The 13,591-nt window shown below is 37.2% G+C and overlaps 1 protein-coding gene across 1 annotated transcript; it reads right to left on the minus strand.

Moving 5' to 3' along the window:
- Nucleotides 1-11,743: 11,743 nt before the first annotated feature.
- LOC110112989 (probable protein ABIL1) lies at nt 11,744-12,148 on the minus strand. The gene has a single exon (XM_020845396.2). The coding sequence runs from the start codon at nt 12,146-12,148 to the stop codon at nt 11,744-11,746; it is 405 nt and encodes a 134-aa protein (XP_020701055.2).
- Nucleotides 12,149-13,591: the final 1,443 nt, after the last annotated feature.

The following is a 13,591-nucleotide window of genomic DNA, read 5'->3' on the forward strand; positions in this document are numbered from 1 at the left end:
TGGTCTTCTTATCCAGCATCCAGAGGAATTGTTGCAAATTCTTGGAAAAAATCAGCTGGAGGGAATGATGTAGAGAGACTTAATCTTAAATTCAAGAGAGTTCTTAAAGCCTTATTTAATTGGAGCAGAGACAAACATGCAAACCTCAATATTTTGAAAGAAAAACTAAAATCCGAGATCATTGATTTGTAAGAGGAGGAAGCCAGTTCGGGAAATCTCTCTGAAGAAAAAATTTCCATGTTATGATTTAAAGTAAGGGAGCCGAACTCTACATTGGGAAGGCTCAGCTATTGGTGGAGACAAAGAGCTAAAGTGAAGTGATACAAAGAGTGTGACTCCAACTCTAAATACTTCCACTTGGTTTCATCTATAAGACGCAACAGTAACTTTGTTAAGCAAATTAAAATACTGAAGGCATTTTGACTGAGGATTAAAGCTGCATTGAAGAAATCTTTTCAAATTACTTCCAGGAGAAGTGGAGGTATAAGAAGTGCTCTCTTTCCGGATGGCCAAATCTTTCCAGAATTCTGGATGATGTAGACAGGGAACGGCTCAAGGCTGATTTTACTGAGGAAGAGTTGGAGATTGTTATTCCTCAATTGGAGAACAATATATCTCCTGGTATAGGCGGTATATCTTATACTTTCTTTAAATGCTATTGGCTCATTATAAAGTTTGATGTTTGGAAGGCTATTTGACTTTTTTTTAATTCTGATTTTAAGTGTGATGAATGGAGAGAAACTGCTGTGGTTCTTATTCCTAAAATTAAGAATCCTATGACACCTTCAAATTATAGACCTATTAGTCTATGCAATTCTATATACAAGATAGTGGCAAGAATGTTATTAATTAGGATTGTCAATTGTATTCCTAAAATCATTTCAAAAAACCAAGTTGCATTTATCAAGGGGAGATCAATTTCTGAGAATATCTTGCTCACTCAAGAAATCTTTCTTAAATTCAGAAATTCCAAAGCAAAGAAATGGATGATGGCCATTAAAGTGGACATGGAGCAAGAATATGACAGTATGGGGTGGAAAACCTTGAAACAGGTGTTGGAACTTTATGGTTTTCCATGGTCTTTTATCAATCTCCTTCTCCAGTGTGTGGTGGACACAAAGTACTCCATTATTGTGAATGGTATTAATACCAATTGGATTCAGGCTGCATGTGGGTTCAAACAGGGATGTCCACTATCCCCTTATTTGTTTATCATGTGTTCCCAATTATTAACTGAAGCATTCAGCAAAAATTGAAGTAAGATAGGAGTGAAGGTGGCCCCAAATGTAGAAATTGTTTCCCATCTTCAATATGCAGATGACATCATTATATTTGCGAATGCAAACCGAAGAAATGCTAAGAAAATTAAGAAGATCTTGAAGGAGTATAGCAGTTGGACAGGGCAAAAAATTAATGATCGAAAATCTTCTCTACTTTTTGGTAAGGCTGTACACAAAGATAAGTCCAAAGTGCTGTCTAAACTTATTGGTTTTAAAACAGTGGATGAAATGAATTACCTTGGCATTAAGATGACTATGAGAAGACTCAAAGCTTAAGACTTTCAAGATGTTTTGGAGAAAGCATTTGATAAGCTAAACGCTTGGGGTAATCTCTCCCTTACTTTAGCTGGCAAACTTCAATTGATTAAAACCTCTCTTCTTTCTATTCCAATTTTTATTTCTACTCACTCTCTTGTGCCAATGGGGATGTTGAGAGATCTTGATAAGCTATGCAAAAATTTTCTCTGGACTAAGCAAGATAAGAGTTCTGGAATTCATTATGTGGAATGGAAAAGTCTTTGTAAACAAATCAAGTTTGGAGGGCAAGGTGTCATGTCAGAAGTTGATAAAGTCGGTTCTTGGAAAGCCAAATTGGCTTGGAGTTTGGTCTCTAATGTTGCTTCTTTGTTGAATAGAATCCTTATTGCCAAGTATGGAAGAAATTTCATTTTTCTGAAACAAAGTTAGGGAGTTCTCCTACTTGGAAAATCATTAACAATGGAGGTAAACTTCTTCAACAAATTATTAGATGGAAAGCTTCTGATGCTGAGAGCATCAACACTACTAAGGATATTTGGATACTTGATAAGTCTATTAGCAAATGGCCTACTTTTGTCTCTAATTTACATGAATATCAATGTTGTTTGAAGTTCTTCCTTCATAATGGAAGCTAGAACATTCAAAATATGAACCCTGTTAATGCTGGAATTCAGGGAGATGAAATGGAAATATTATACATAAATTCTGGAAAGTCTTTAGCAGCTTTGATTCCTGATCAAAGAAACAATCATGAAGAAGAGGATGTAAGTTGGAAATGGCTAAAGAAGCTGAAATTGAGACCAAGAGTAAGAATTTTCTAGTGGAGATTAATCCATAAAGCTATTCCTTCCAATGAATTCTTATGGTACAGAAGAATCATCAATCATAATGGATGCCCAAGAGGATGCTGTGACGTGGAGGATACCAATCACTTAGCAGTACAGTGTTTCTTTCTTAAAGAGGTCATCTCTATCATTAAAAAATGGGGATATGATATCCATGTTTTAATAGATTTGGAAAACTGTTACAATTGGCTTTCGGCATTTTAAAATTATAATCCTTTCTTGGGAAATTTGTATTGTTCTGCAGTTTTCTTCTCATGAAAAAGCAGGAATAAACTTGTTCTCGGGGTGAAAGAAGACAGCCTTCATGTTATTGCAGCCAACGCAATCAGCTTTGCTTCCTTATCTTTCAGCCATGATCTGATTTCGGCAAACTGGGTTTCTAATCAGTATTTGCTATTTCCAATCAATTGGAAACCCCATCCAACCGAATGGATCAAACTCAATGTGGATGCTTCTCTTGCTGAAAATTATATAGCTGGTATTGGAGGTGTAATTAGAGATAGCAAAGGAAGATTCTTGTTTGCCTTTGGTTTCAAAAGGACTCATTAGGATATCTCTTCCCTTGAGATGGATGCTTTATTGGCCTTAAAAAAGGTAATACAAGATTGGATGTATGATGCTAAAGGAATCATAATTGAAGGTGATAAATTCAATGTCATGAAGCATATCGAGAAGATCTTTAATGAGGGTCCATCCGAAGGTAATAATCCTCAGTTTCTTCATTTTTTCTTTCTCAGAAATTTCAACCAAGTTATTATTGAATATGTAAATAGAAGATGTAATAAGTTAGCCGATTGTTGTGCTAACCATGCTAGGTTTGGTGATTTTATTTGGGACAATTTGGTGACCAATAACATTCCTCCTTTATTCAACAATGTGTTGAAGGAGGAATGTGATGCTCTTTACTTTGTTTAGAACTCTTCTTTTCTATTGATTAATAATATTGCTTAGTGCATCTTCTCAAAAAAAAAAAAAAGAAGAAGAAGATCTGATGTAATTTATTAATAGATACTTAGAAAACTTTCTATGTTGATTAGGTCGTGATAATATTCACTTAATCTTCATATTTCTAAGTTTGCATATAGTAACGCTATTTATAGAGCAACTCAACCTTTTGAAGTAATTTATGGATATAACATAAAGAAGTAAATTGATTTAGTAGATATTCCCCTATATTTATTCTCAGATGTTGCATTCAACTTTGCAAAACAAAATCATAATCTACATGAATAAATAAGGAATTAATCAGTTTCAATTAGGAACAAAATTATTTATTCTTTCACAAATTTTATGTCAAAAGATTTGGCAGCTGCTCTACTCTCTATTGAAGCTTGGCGATTGATCACCTAGGACGTTGGTGAGTCCTTATTTATCTTTTACAATCTTTCTTCCTCCAACTTTCTAACATAAATTTCATCTCCTTCACACATACTCGATTCCATCTTTCTTTAACCTAAAAATGCATTCAGTGTCTCTAAAACTCTTATAAAAATTCTCTCACATCCTTCATAACATTCCAAGGCCTCAAGTCCCAAAAAAATCTAAGATGCCCTATCCAAAATAACATTGGAGAGAAAATTTCAAATAATGAGCAACTAGATTATAAATATCATAATTTCTTTAATAATAACTACAATTTTATAAAAATGCCACCATTAATTTTATAATATCCTAAACATTTAATTTAGTGTTCCTCCCTATTTTTCTTAAAGAAAAACTTCATCTTTAATTGCCTAAAAGTTTTAGCACCAAATCTATTCATTTCTTAAATACTAATTTAACTACCACCAAAAAAATCTTTCCACCGCCACCCTAATGGAATAATAATGAAGTTGGTGTCTTCATTATCAAGATCCTATAGACCCTACATTAAGGGCAGGATGGGTTCCCTGATTGCACATAGAAAGGGAGTTACCCATCTTATTATTTAGACATTATTTTTACTTTTTATTTAATTTCTAGTAGACTTGCTAGATAAAAATAAATATAAAAAAATTATTTTAATACAAGGAAAAAACATACTATGGGCACAAAGACTTCCTTTATAGATATAAATCCTTCATATCATCAACGATTCATGTACTTAGAACCTTGCCCGAGCATGTCTACTATTGAAATGCTATATGGCTAACTTCTTAGATATATATGGTTTTTCCCACGTTGACCTGAGTTTCCCAGCATCAATTCTTTAGCACAAAGTTACTAGGGTGGGAGAACTTCTCTTTCACCTTTGTATTGTAGGAATTAATCATTCTTCTCACTCTCTTCTTAATTAAGTGTAGAATGGGCTATAAGTTACCCTAGCTAATCCACAAGAGTTTCCTTGCATTCTTTATTATTTCTTCCTACTCAACAATTTATATTCCTTGAAGCTCATGGTGGCAACCACTCTCTTGGTGTGCAAGCCTTATTTTATAAATCGTATGGCCTTGGTATCTTGGGAAAGTGTAAATAATGCTTATATAATTACTAATGATGGCATCATCCTTAATTCCTATGGGACTAAATGTACTATCTCCACTTAATTACCTTTGGCTCCTTTTATTTTATTTCTTAATAAATTAGGGTATCCTTATTTGCCACTTCAATCAGTTGGTGATGCACTAATACAAATTTTGAGGGAGTCCCCTATAATTTATAGAATTCCTTAATCTTCTTAATGGAGAAATGTGGTCCACTATTAGTAATGCTTGTGAGAGCTAGCCCATACCTGTAGATGATGTAAAACAATAAAATTACAAATGAAATTGATAATCATTTTAGCCAATTCCTTTTCTTTGAATCCAAGGAGTAGTCGACCTTGATTATGATGAATCATCCTCTCCTATTAGAAGGTTTAAATGTACTGATGAGATCTATTCCCTAAAAATTGAATTTCCAAAGACGAGTGATTGTTTGAAGCTTCTAAGAAGGTATGCATTATAGTAATTTTTTATCAAAAGGAATTGGGTTCTCTGCCTGCTTCAGGAGGAAGCGAAAGGAGTCTGGTTCTCTGCCTCACCTGAGTCGGTGGAAAGGAGGTTTGTACAAGCATCTCTACCTTGCTATGGAAGCAAAAGAAGAGTCACTGCGTTTAGTGTAATACACGGAGGAGAGGCTCCGGGGAGTGAACGTAGGTCAAGTTGACCGAACCACTATAAAATTTTGTGTTTTCTTTCTTACAGTATTTTCGCACTTTATTCTTGTGGTGAATGATTGTTTGGTTTGTGATTTTCAAAATATTTCAAAAGATCATGAATTTTGTTTGAGAAATTTTTAAAACACCAATTTACCCCACCCCGCTCTTGGTTAGCCTCGGGTTAATTCATAAAGGATTAACATCCCTAACAAACTTTCAATAACGAGCAGAGCTAATGGAGGTTTCTCGGCGGCGACATCTCCATAATCGCCTTGATCTTATTAGGGTCGATCTCGATTCCTCGATGATGAATAACGTACCCAAAAATTTGTTAGAGGAGACCCTAAAAGCATATTTGAGGGGATTTAGATCATACTTCTTGATCCTTTCAAATATAATTTTCAAGTCATCCAGGTGATCTTTTCGGTCCATACTCTTGATGACCAAGTCATCTATATAACACCCAACCTTCAAATATACCAATTCATCAAAAATATGTGTCATCACCCACTGGTAGGTGGCACCAGCATTTTTCAAGCTGAAGGGCATGGCCGTGTAGCATAAAATGCCGGTGGGTATTCTAAATGATGTGTGATTTTTATCCTCAGGCGCTATCTTGATTTGGTTGTAGCTCAATGATCCGTCCATAAATAAGAACATATCATAATTGGAAGTGTTATCCACTAATAACTCTGACACTGCGAGCATAAAATCATCTTTTAGACACGCCTTGTTGAGATCCCGAAAATCAATACAGACACATATTTGGCTGTTCTTCTTCTTCACAGGGACAATATTAGCGATCTAGTCAGCATATTTTCCTTTGTGAATAAAGCCTGCTTCTATGAGCTACTTGATTTCGACAATCACATGTTCCTCAACCTCCAATCTCATTCTCCTTAGAGCTTGCTTGACGGGTGTCGCATCAGGCTTAATGGCTAATCTATGAACTGCTACATCAGGGGATAAGTCAGGCATCTCAGCATATGTCCAGGCAAAGAAATCCCTGAATTTACAAAGAAGCTCCTTCATTTCTTCCACTTATTCTTCAGGAAGAAGGGCATTGATGAAGGTTGAGTGATCCTCTTCAGTCTGAGAGGATATAGTTGAAAATTGATGGGATTTCTTAGAGGATTCTTTAAGATGTCAACCATCAAAAATATTATTTGTAAGGATCCTTTTTTAGGTCCCACTTTTGATGAATTTCTTTAATGGTGGATCTCTAAGGGTACATATTATATGTCACACCATTATTTTGCATAATTTTTTAGAGATGTTGGTCTCCATATTTATTTTCCCTTATGTCGGGACCTTTCAACGGTGGATTCTTAGATATGTGTCTAAGTTTCACACCACGATGCTCACCGTACATATCTTAATTCTTTCTTTGTTTTACCATTATAATATATGGTTATTTTTTCTCTATCAGGGCCTTTTAGTAACAACTTTTTGGACATAAGGACCAAGTTCCACATCCTGATATTCACCATATCGAGCTAAGAATTAGCATTATATTTTTTTTCTTTCTACTATAGGATTTAGACGATTAGTCAAAGATGGAAAGAGAAATCAAACCCTAGCGGAGTTGTCAGAAATCTGTGGGCTCCAAAAATTTGGCCCCGACCTCCACCCACTTGCTTTTCTTTTTCAGGAGGAAGTATTAATGGATTAACTTCCAAGGTAAATTTTGGAAGGTATTTGAGGTTTGTAGATGAGACAATACCTAGAGATTTCGCCCTCATTTTGCGAAGACTTTATGATCTGAGTTTTAGTTTCCTATAGGCATAAACCCCTATAATTAATTACCCCTTCCGATCACGAGAGATAACTTTCGATTAAGGCTAGTTATATATTAGATACATTATATTCACAGATACATAGTATCAGGCATATAGTAGCAGCATAGGCTTATAAATATGGAAATTGGAAGGTTAGAAGATTTGATATTTAAAATTAGAAATTTCACAATATTGCACTTGAAGCGGATGATGGGGGAATAGATGATGGACCTGATCAAGATCCCATGGTTCTGTCGTCCCAAGCCATCGTGGTCCTTGATCTACTTAGTCAAAGGAGGTAATTGACTCAACCTAACAAAAGGATCCTTGTCGACAGCCATAGGTTGCTTCGTCCAAGGGTACCTTCGTCCAAGGTGAAAGTTTATCTAAGGGGATAAATTTGAATCCACCTTAGCTAGCAAAAAGCTTTGTGCCATATCGATTATATCATATTTATTCATATCTCAAGGATTTGATGACACTAAGAAACGTATTAGCTCTAGCCATAACCGGTATTTCGTGGTTTCATTTGGCGACAAAATCACTCGGTTCAGATGGTCCCGGATCATAATCATTTATCATATGGTGTCATTTATTGACAAAACCATCGTTCAGAGGACACGTACCACATACTCACTAGTAGGAGACTATTTGAGAATAAATTCTAGTAATATTTTTGACTAGACATTCGCTCTATGTGAGTTGATGTAAAACATCAATTTGTCCATCATGGAAAACTATTGCGGGGTGTGAACGATTTTTTCTTTAAGTAGTTTGAATGGTTGCATTTCAGTTTTAAATATCTGGATTTGAATTATTTTTGAGACTTTTGGATTTTTGAAGTTTTTTTGGGCATTTGGGTGGAGCTTGGAATTCATTTAAAATAATTGAAATTAACCCCTCTGGTTAAAATTTACATTCAACACGATCATCATCGAGGTGATCTTGAGGGTCATTTCCATTTGTGGATTGAATCTTGTCGACTCTATCAAGTTATCGACAATGGATCAGGTTTTATAGGCTTTATGCCTTTATTGATGGATTTTCTTTGTTAGAGGCCTTGAAGGCCTTATATGGACATATAAAATAGATATTTCAATCGACACCCTGACTGTATACTTATTTGATAATTCGTGTTGTGTTAACTCCTATCTATATATATAGAAGGATCAGGCTCGAACTATGTTCATTTATTGACCAACGCAGCATCCCTAGACGTCACTTTTTTTATCTCTAGATGTCACATGTGTACACATAACATGCTCGTCAGGGCCTATGCGGGTTTATTGTACATCCCCTTATGTGTAAGTATGTGTATACAAATTACGGTGTATATGTGGAGGTATTTTAGACATTTGAAAAGTTTTCTACGATAACCCGTAGGGACTTGTGTCTATTGTAATTGATCAATATATTTGTTCAACCTTGAATAGTGACTTATCATAAAGACGTCATAGCGTCCATTGCCTTCTGCTACGATAGCTTATGAATGCTTATATTCATCACATGCCTACTCCCTTTGTCTCTAGTTATACCTACGAAGAATCTTTGAGAACAGCCTATAAGAACTTGCATTCGTTGCAGTCCTGCAACATTTCTAGCATCACTGCTTGCAAGTATATTAACGCGCTCATTTGTAAACTATTGTTGGTTGATCTTCTTAAGGTATGCTCACAATCTTTTTTCATTGCTTTCCAGTGTCTGCATTTATTGAAACTTGTTTCTTTGGACTATATTACATGCATCGCATAAGCGTTAGCTCATCATGTTCATTGCGCATTGACCCCTCCTGCTTGTAGGGAGATTACTATATTTGCAATCAAATTTTATATCCTTACTAATGGGTATCTGTATTTTATTATGATCTTTTATCCTTGCTTGCATGAAGATTAGTGTACTTGCTTGTACCTTGGTGTCGACTACAAGGATAATGTAATATCCTTATGAAAAGGGCTCATAGGTGCTTGTATTTGTTGCATCTTAATCACCTTTATTTGCAAGACTTAATGTATGACATTGATTTAATATTGACCACAAAAATATTCTTGAAAGCAACTTATAGTTCGCATCCCTTTGTATATGAATCAAGTTCTATTCTCTGTATAAGTTTGAGTCCAAGTTCAATTCATAGTAGTCTAAATCAAAGTCAATTTTCATTTGGTCATTCACTTGTCCAATATCAAGTTCAAATCCATTTAAGTTTGCTCATTTCAAGCTCTATGTTATTATGGATTCATCTCTTTATAGTTCATTTAAGCTCAAGTCCTCTATGGTACAACTTAAGTTCTAGTTCGACTTGTTATCATTTGTTTCAAATTCAAGTCCATGTTCAAGCTTACAAGTTCAAGTTCAAGTTTGGGTTTGAGTTCACTTTACTTGTTCCATGTCAAATTCAAGTTCAGTCCACTATGGTTTAGATTTAGCTCAAATCTCTCAAATCATGGTTCATTTAATGTTAAAGTTCTCATTTCAATTACACTTTACATATGTTCAAAAGTCTTTGTCTATCATTTGAGCTTGATCTCAGTCCAATATTTGCAAGTTCGATCAAAGTTTAAATTGAATTAAATTGCTTTGTATTTTCTCAAATTCGAGTTCAAGTCCAGAGTTCCCTGCTGTCCAAATATTGTTCAAGTCCTTTATGCTTTAAACAGAATTTTGAAAGCTTCTCCCCTGCTTATGGGAAACTACGGCAAACTGGGAATTCCCACCACGCTAAAAAAAGCGTGTATGATAGGTGTACTCGGACACCGCGCCGTATTTTCTTCGTCCCCTACTACGCTAAGAAAAGTATGTATGGGTCTTCTACAACACCTGTTTGAAAAGGAAGTTATTTCCCCGCGAGCGAACACATGCATCCCCACTTCGTCGTATGCGTCACACCGAGTTCCCATCCCACCATGCTAAGAAAAACGTGTATGGACGGTTTTCCGGTGCACCATAAACACAAAAAAAGGATTTTAGGTGATTACCTATTTAGTAGAGAGCATCGGGACGAACTTCATCCCACCACACTAAAAAAAAGCGTGTATAGGTGATCATTTAGTCGCGCTACAAGCATCGAAATTGAGCTCTCGAAGTTTTATGTTTGGAGAGGTCATTCCTTTGGTGACGACGATGGTGACGGCGAGGGAAAATTCACATGAATGCATGAGTTATAAAATGTTCAAAAATACTTTTTTTTTTCTTTCCTTCTTTCTTTTTTTTTATTTTTTAGACTTTCTTATTTCATTTTACATATGTTGCACCAAAAAACACATCATAAATGATAAACCCAAAATGTAGTGTCTGGCCTTCTAATTCCCTGGCTCATGACCCTTTGGAAGTAGTTTCTTACTTCACTTTCCCTAAAGGCATTTTGCCTCTCGTACAGTAAAGCTCTACTCTGCTCAGCTAATTTATCCCTCATTAATTGTGACTCCTTCAATACTTTAAAATTGGACACCTTCAACATTGGCATCCTAATTACAGCAATTGGCCCAAGTTCAGGATTTCCCCCATTGCTTGCCAATGCAAGAAAAGAATCAGGAATGAGCATTATTACACCCTTTGATTCTTTAACCTCAACAACATACTGATTAGTAATGGGAATAGAGTGCTCAAACACCAACTTCATTGAATGCCTCTGCCTCAACTCATGGGTCAAGTCCATCACCTTCTTAGCTTTATCCGGCATCCATACACACAATTCTGCAGCCCCAAGTTTTTTTTTTTTTTTTTAAAGCTCCACTAAAGTTGTGTAGAGGATAGTATGCCGATCATGGGATTTTCGAATCTCCTCGGTCAGCATTCTTACATGCCAACTTGCTTCCTCCTTTCTCTTCATCATTCCAACCAACCTGCTAAAACAACTTGTGGATTCTGACTAATTTCATCGTCATCAATACTTGAGACTTCACTGTAGTCAGCTTCATCTTCAATGTGTTCAGAACCAAGAAGGAAAGAAAGAGCAGCTAGCATAACCTTAGAAGAACTGCGAAAGCATGCATTGCATATGGCATTAGATGTGCGCTCATCAAACCACACTTTTCTTCGCTGAAGGTTACAAAGAACAGCAAGTGATCTCCTTGCTTGTAGATCTTCATCTCCATGCAGTTGCTTGAAAAGAACATTCTGCAATTTCTGATTTTGTGCCTCATTTCTATGCATGAATAACATGTGAAAAGGCTAGTTTTTGTAGAGTTCACCAATGAATTGGAGGTTCATGAGCAGCTCTAGAAGCACCTCTAAGCCGATGATCTTTCTATTGACAAGAAGGATGGTGACTTGCACCAGATGAAAACTGCGGGAAGAGGGAAGCAGCAACAGGTTGGGATCGTATGGGTTGATGTGTTGAACAAAGATTTGTGCGCCTGATTCGGCTATAACCTGAGACTTGAACGGGATGCTCAAATGAGATGTTGGGATCATAATTTTGGCTTGAGGGTTCAAGTATGGAACCCGCAGAGAAAGCTTGTGAGAGTCTCAGTTCTGCTGTTGTGAAAGAAGCGCGGGAAGAGTTGCTTTAGCTGGAGGTTGTAAGCAAGGAGGCGCCTGGTTGGGTTTGATGGGTGAGGAAGAACGGTACAGTGGAAGCGGAGAGGTGGAGATGGACATGCGCTGCTGAGGACGGGAGCTTGATAAAATGTAATGTTTGTGATGCCTTGGAGCTCTTCCTGATATTTGCTTCTGCCTAATGCCTTCTTTTTCCATATAATTTTGGCATGTAAGCATGTACTGATTTAGACATGAAATATTGAGATCCACGGTTGACATATAAGTTGTTTGTTGATCATACAAGTCTGTTAATTTATGAGCAACAGTTCCCAAGTGATCAACAACGTTGACTAGGGCTCGAACAGCATGGTCTTTCCAATCATCTAGCACCATTTGTTTCTGTTCGTGGTGTAGCTAAGACTTTTCACAGTAGTCAGCAGCAGAATATAGTTGAGGCCTCAGGTTCTTCATTTCCTGAAGGGCCTTGACGAAGCTCTTGCTCCTCTTGGATTTCTTCTGTAGATGTCAACAGCTTGGACCATGGACCGGCGCTCAAGGATTGTGCATACTGCGGCAGATGCTGGCGAAGCACAGGAGAGATTTACTCCTTTCTTATCATTACTTTGAGCAGAAAGATAGAAAGTTGCATGAAGCATTTGGTGAATTGCAGGTATGCTGAAGCTGGGCGTGGGCTTGCATGAGGTTTGGCGGAAGATTCACATGCAAGAGGTTGGCTTGAGATTTCTGTAAGCAGATCAGAGGAAAGCAGGAGTCTTCAGACCGAGAAAATAGAGACGAGACTCGTATCTGTCGCCGAAGAAACCAACGAGTTATGTTTAACCTCTTCTGAACGACGGACAGAAAGCTAGATCGAGGAAAAATCTCATGATGGAGCTGACGGGAGAAGATAGGAGCGGCTACAGTAACACGATTTACGGGATCTCTGAGCTGAGAAGGATTTTGGCAGGAACGAGATTTGCAAATTAATGTGATTTGAAAATTTATTTGACTTTCTATTTATTGCTTAAACTCATAGGGAACGTTAATAATGACTTGCTATAATTAGTAATAACATGAAATTAGGATGATCACCATTTTCCAAAAAATCCGAAATAATTTTGATTTACGTGTTCTCTCGATTCGCGTACATTTTACCTCCTTTGACGTGTAGATTTCACCGTGAAATTTATTTAGACAAATTGGTATTTTAGGTGTCGTCGATGTTCAGATCGTAACGACGCAATCCGTTTCACGATCGAACGTCGTTTGGGCGACGTCGAGACTATTTGTTCTTGAAATACGTGAAGTCAATTTGGAACCGCCTTGATTTGTGTGCACAACCTCAGTTGATGTTGACCTCTATGCATTATCCAAAAGACAACAAAAAAATTCACACACCTGTTATACAATGCCGTCTGCTCACACCTCAAAACCATCGGATCATCGAATCCAGCCGCAAAACCCGCCGAAATCTCGCCGAGGTTCTGCCCAAAAATCCGGCAAAATCCTGTAGCTCAGCGCCGCTCATGTCTCGATCTGAAAATCCTGCCTAAATCCCGCGACCTGCCTCGCAGAACGATCCCGATTGTTGTTAAATACCAAGGCAAATGGAGTCTTCGGTTGTTGCTTACTTATGCCGATCCCGAGCTCCTCCCTCTCCCATTCGCAACTCCCTCTGCCCGACATCCAACCTCCCGACCTCCTCTTGTCGTTGTTCTGCCCGATCCAAACCAGAGAGCCGACGAACCTTGCTTTCTTCCATCAAGTCCCTGTAGCCTCCTCCCGAACTCCTCTCTGCATTCGACCCCTAGCCGACGTCCGACCTTCCTTGGCCGA

The sequence above is a fragment of the Dendrobium catenatum genome, unplaced genomic scaffold (assembly GCF_001605985.2).
Source record: "Dendrobium catenatum unplaced genomic scaffold, ASM160598v2 original_scaffold_159522, whole genome shotgun sequence".
NCBI classification, from domain to species: domain Eukaryota; kingdom Viridiplantae; phylum Streptophyta; class Magnoliopsida; order Asparagales; family Orchidaceae; genus Dendrobium; species Dendrobium catenatum.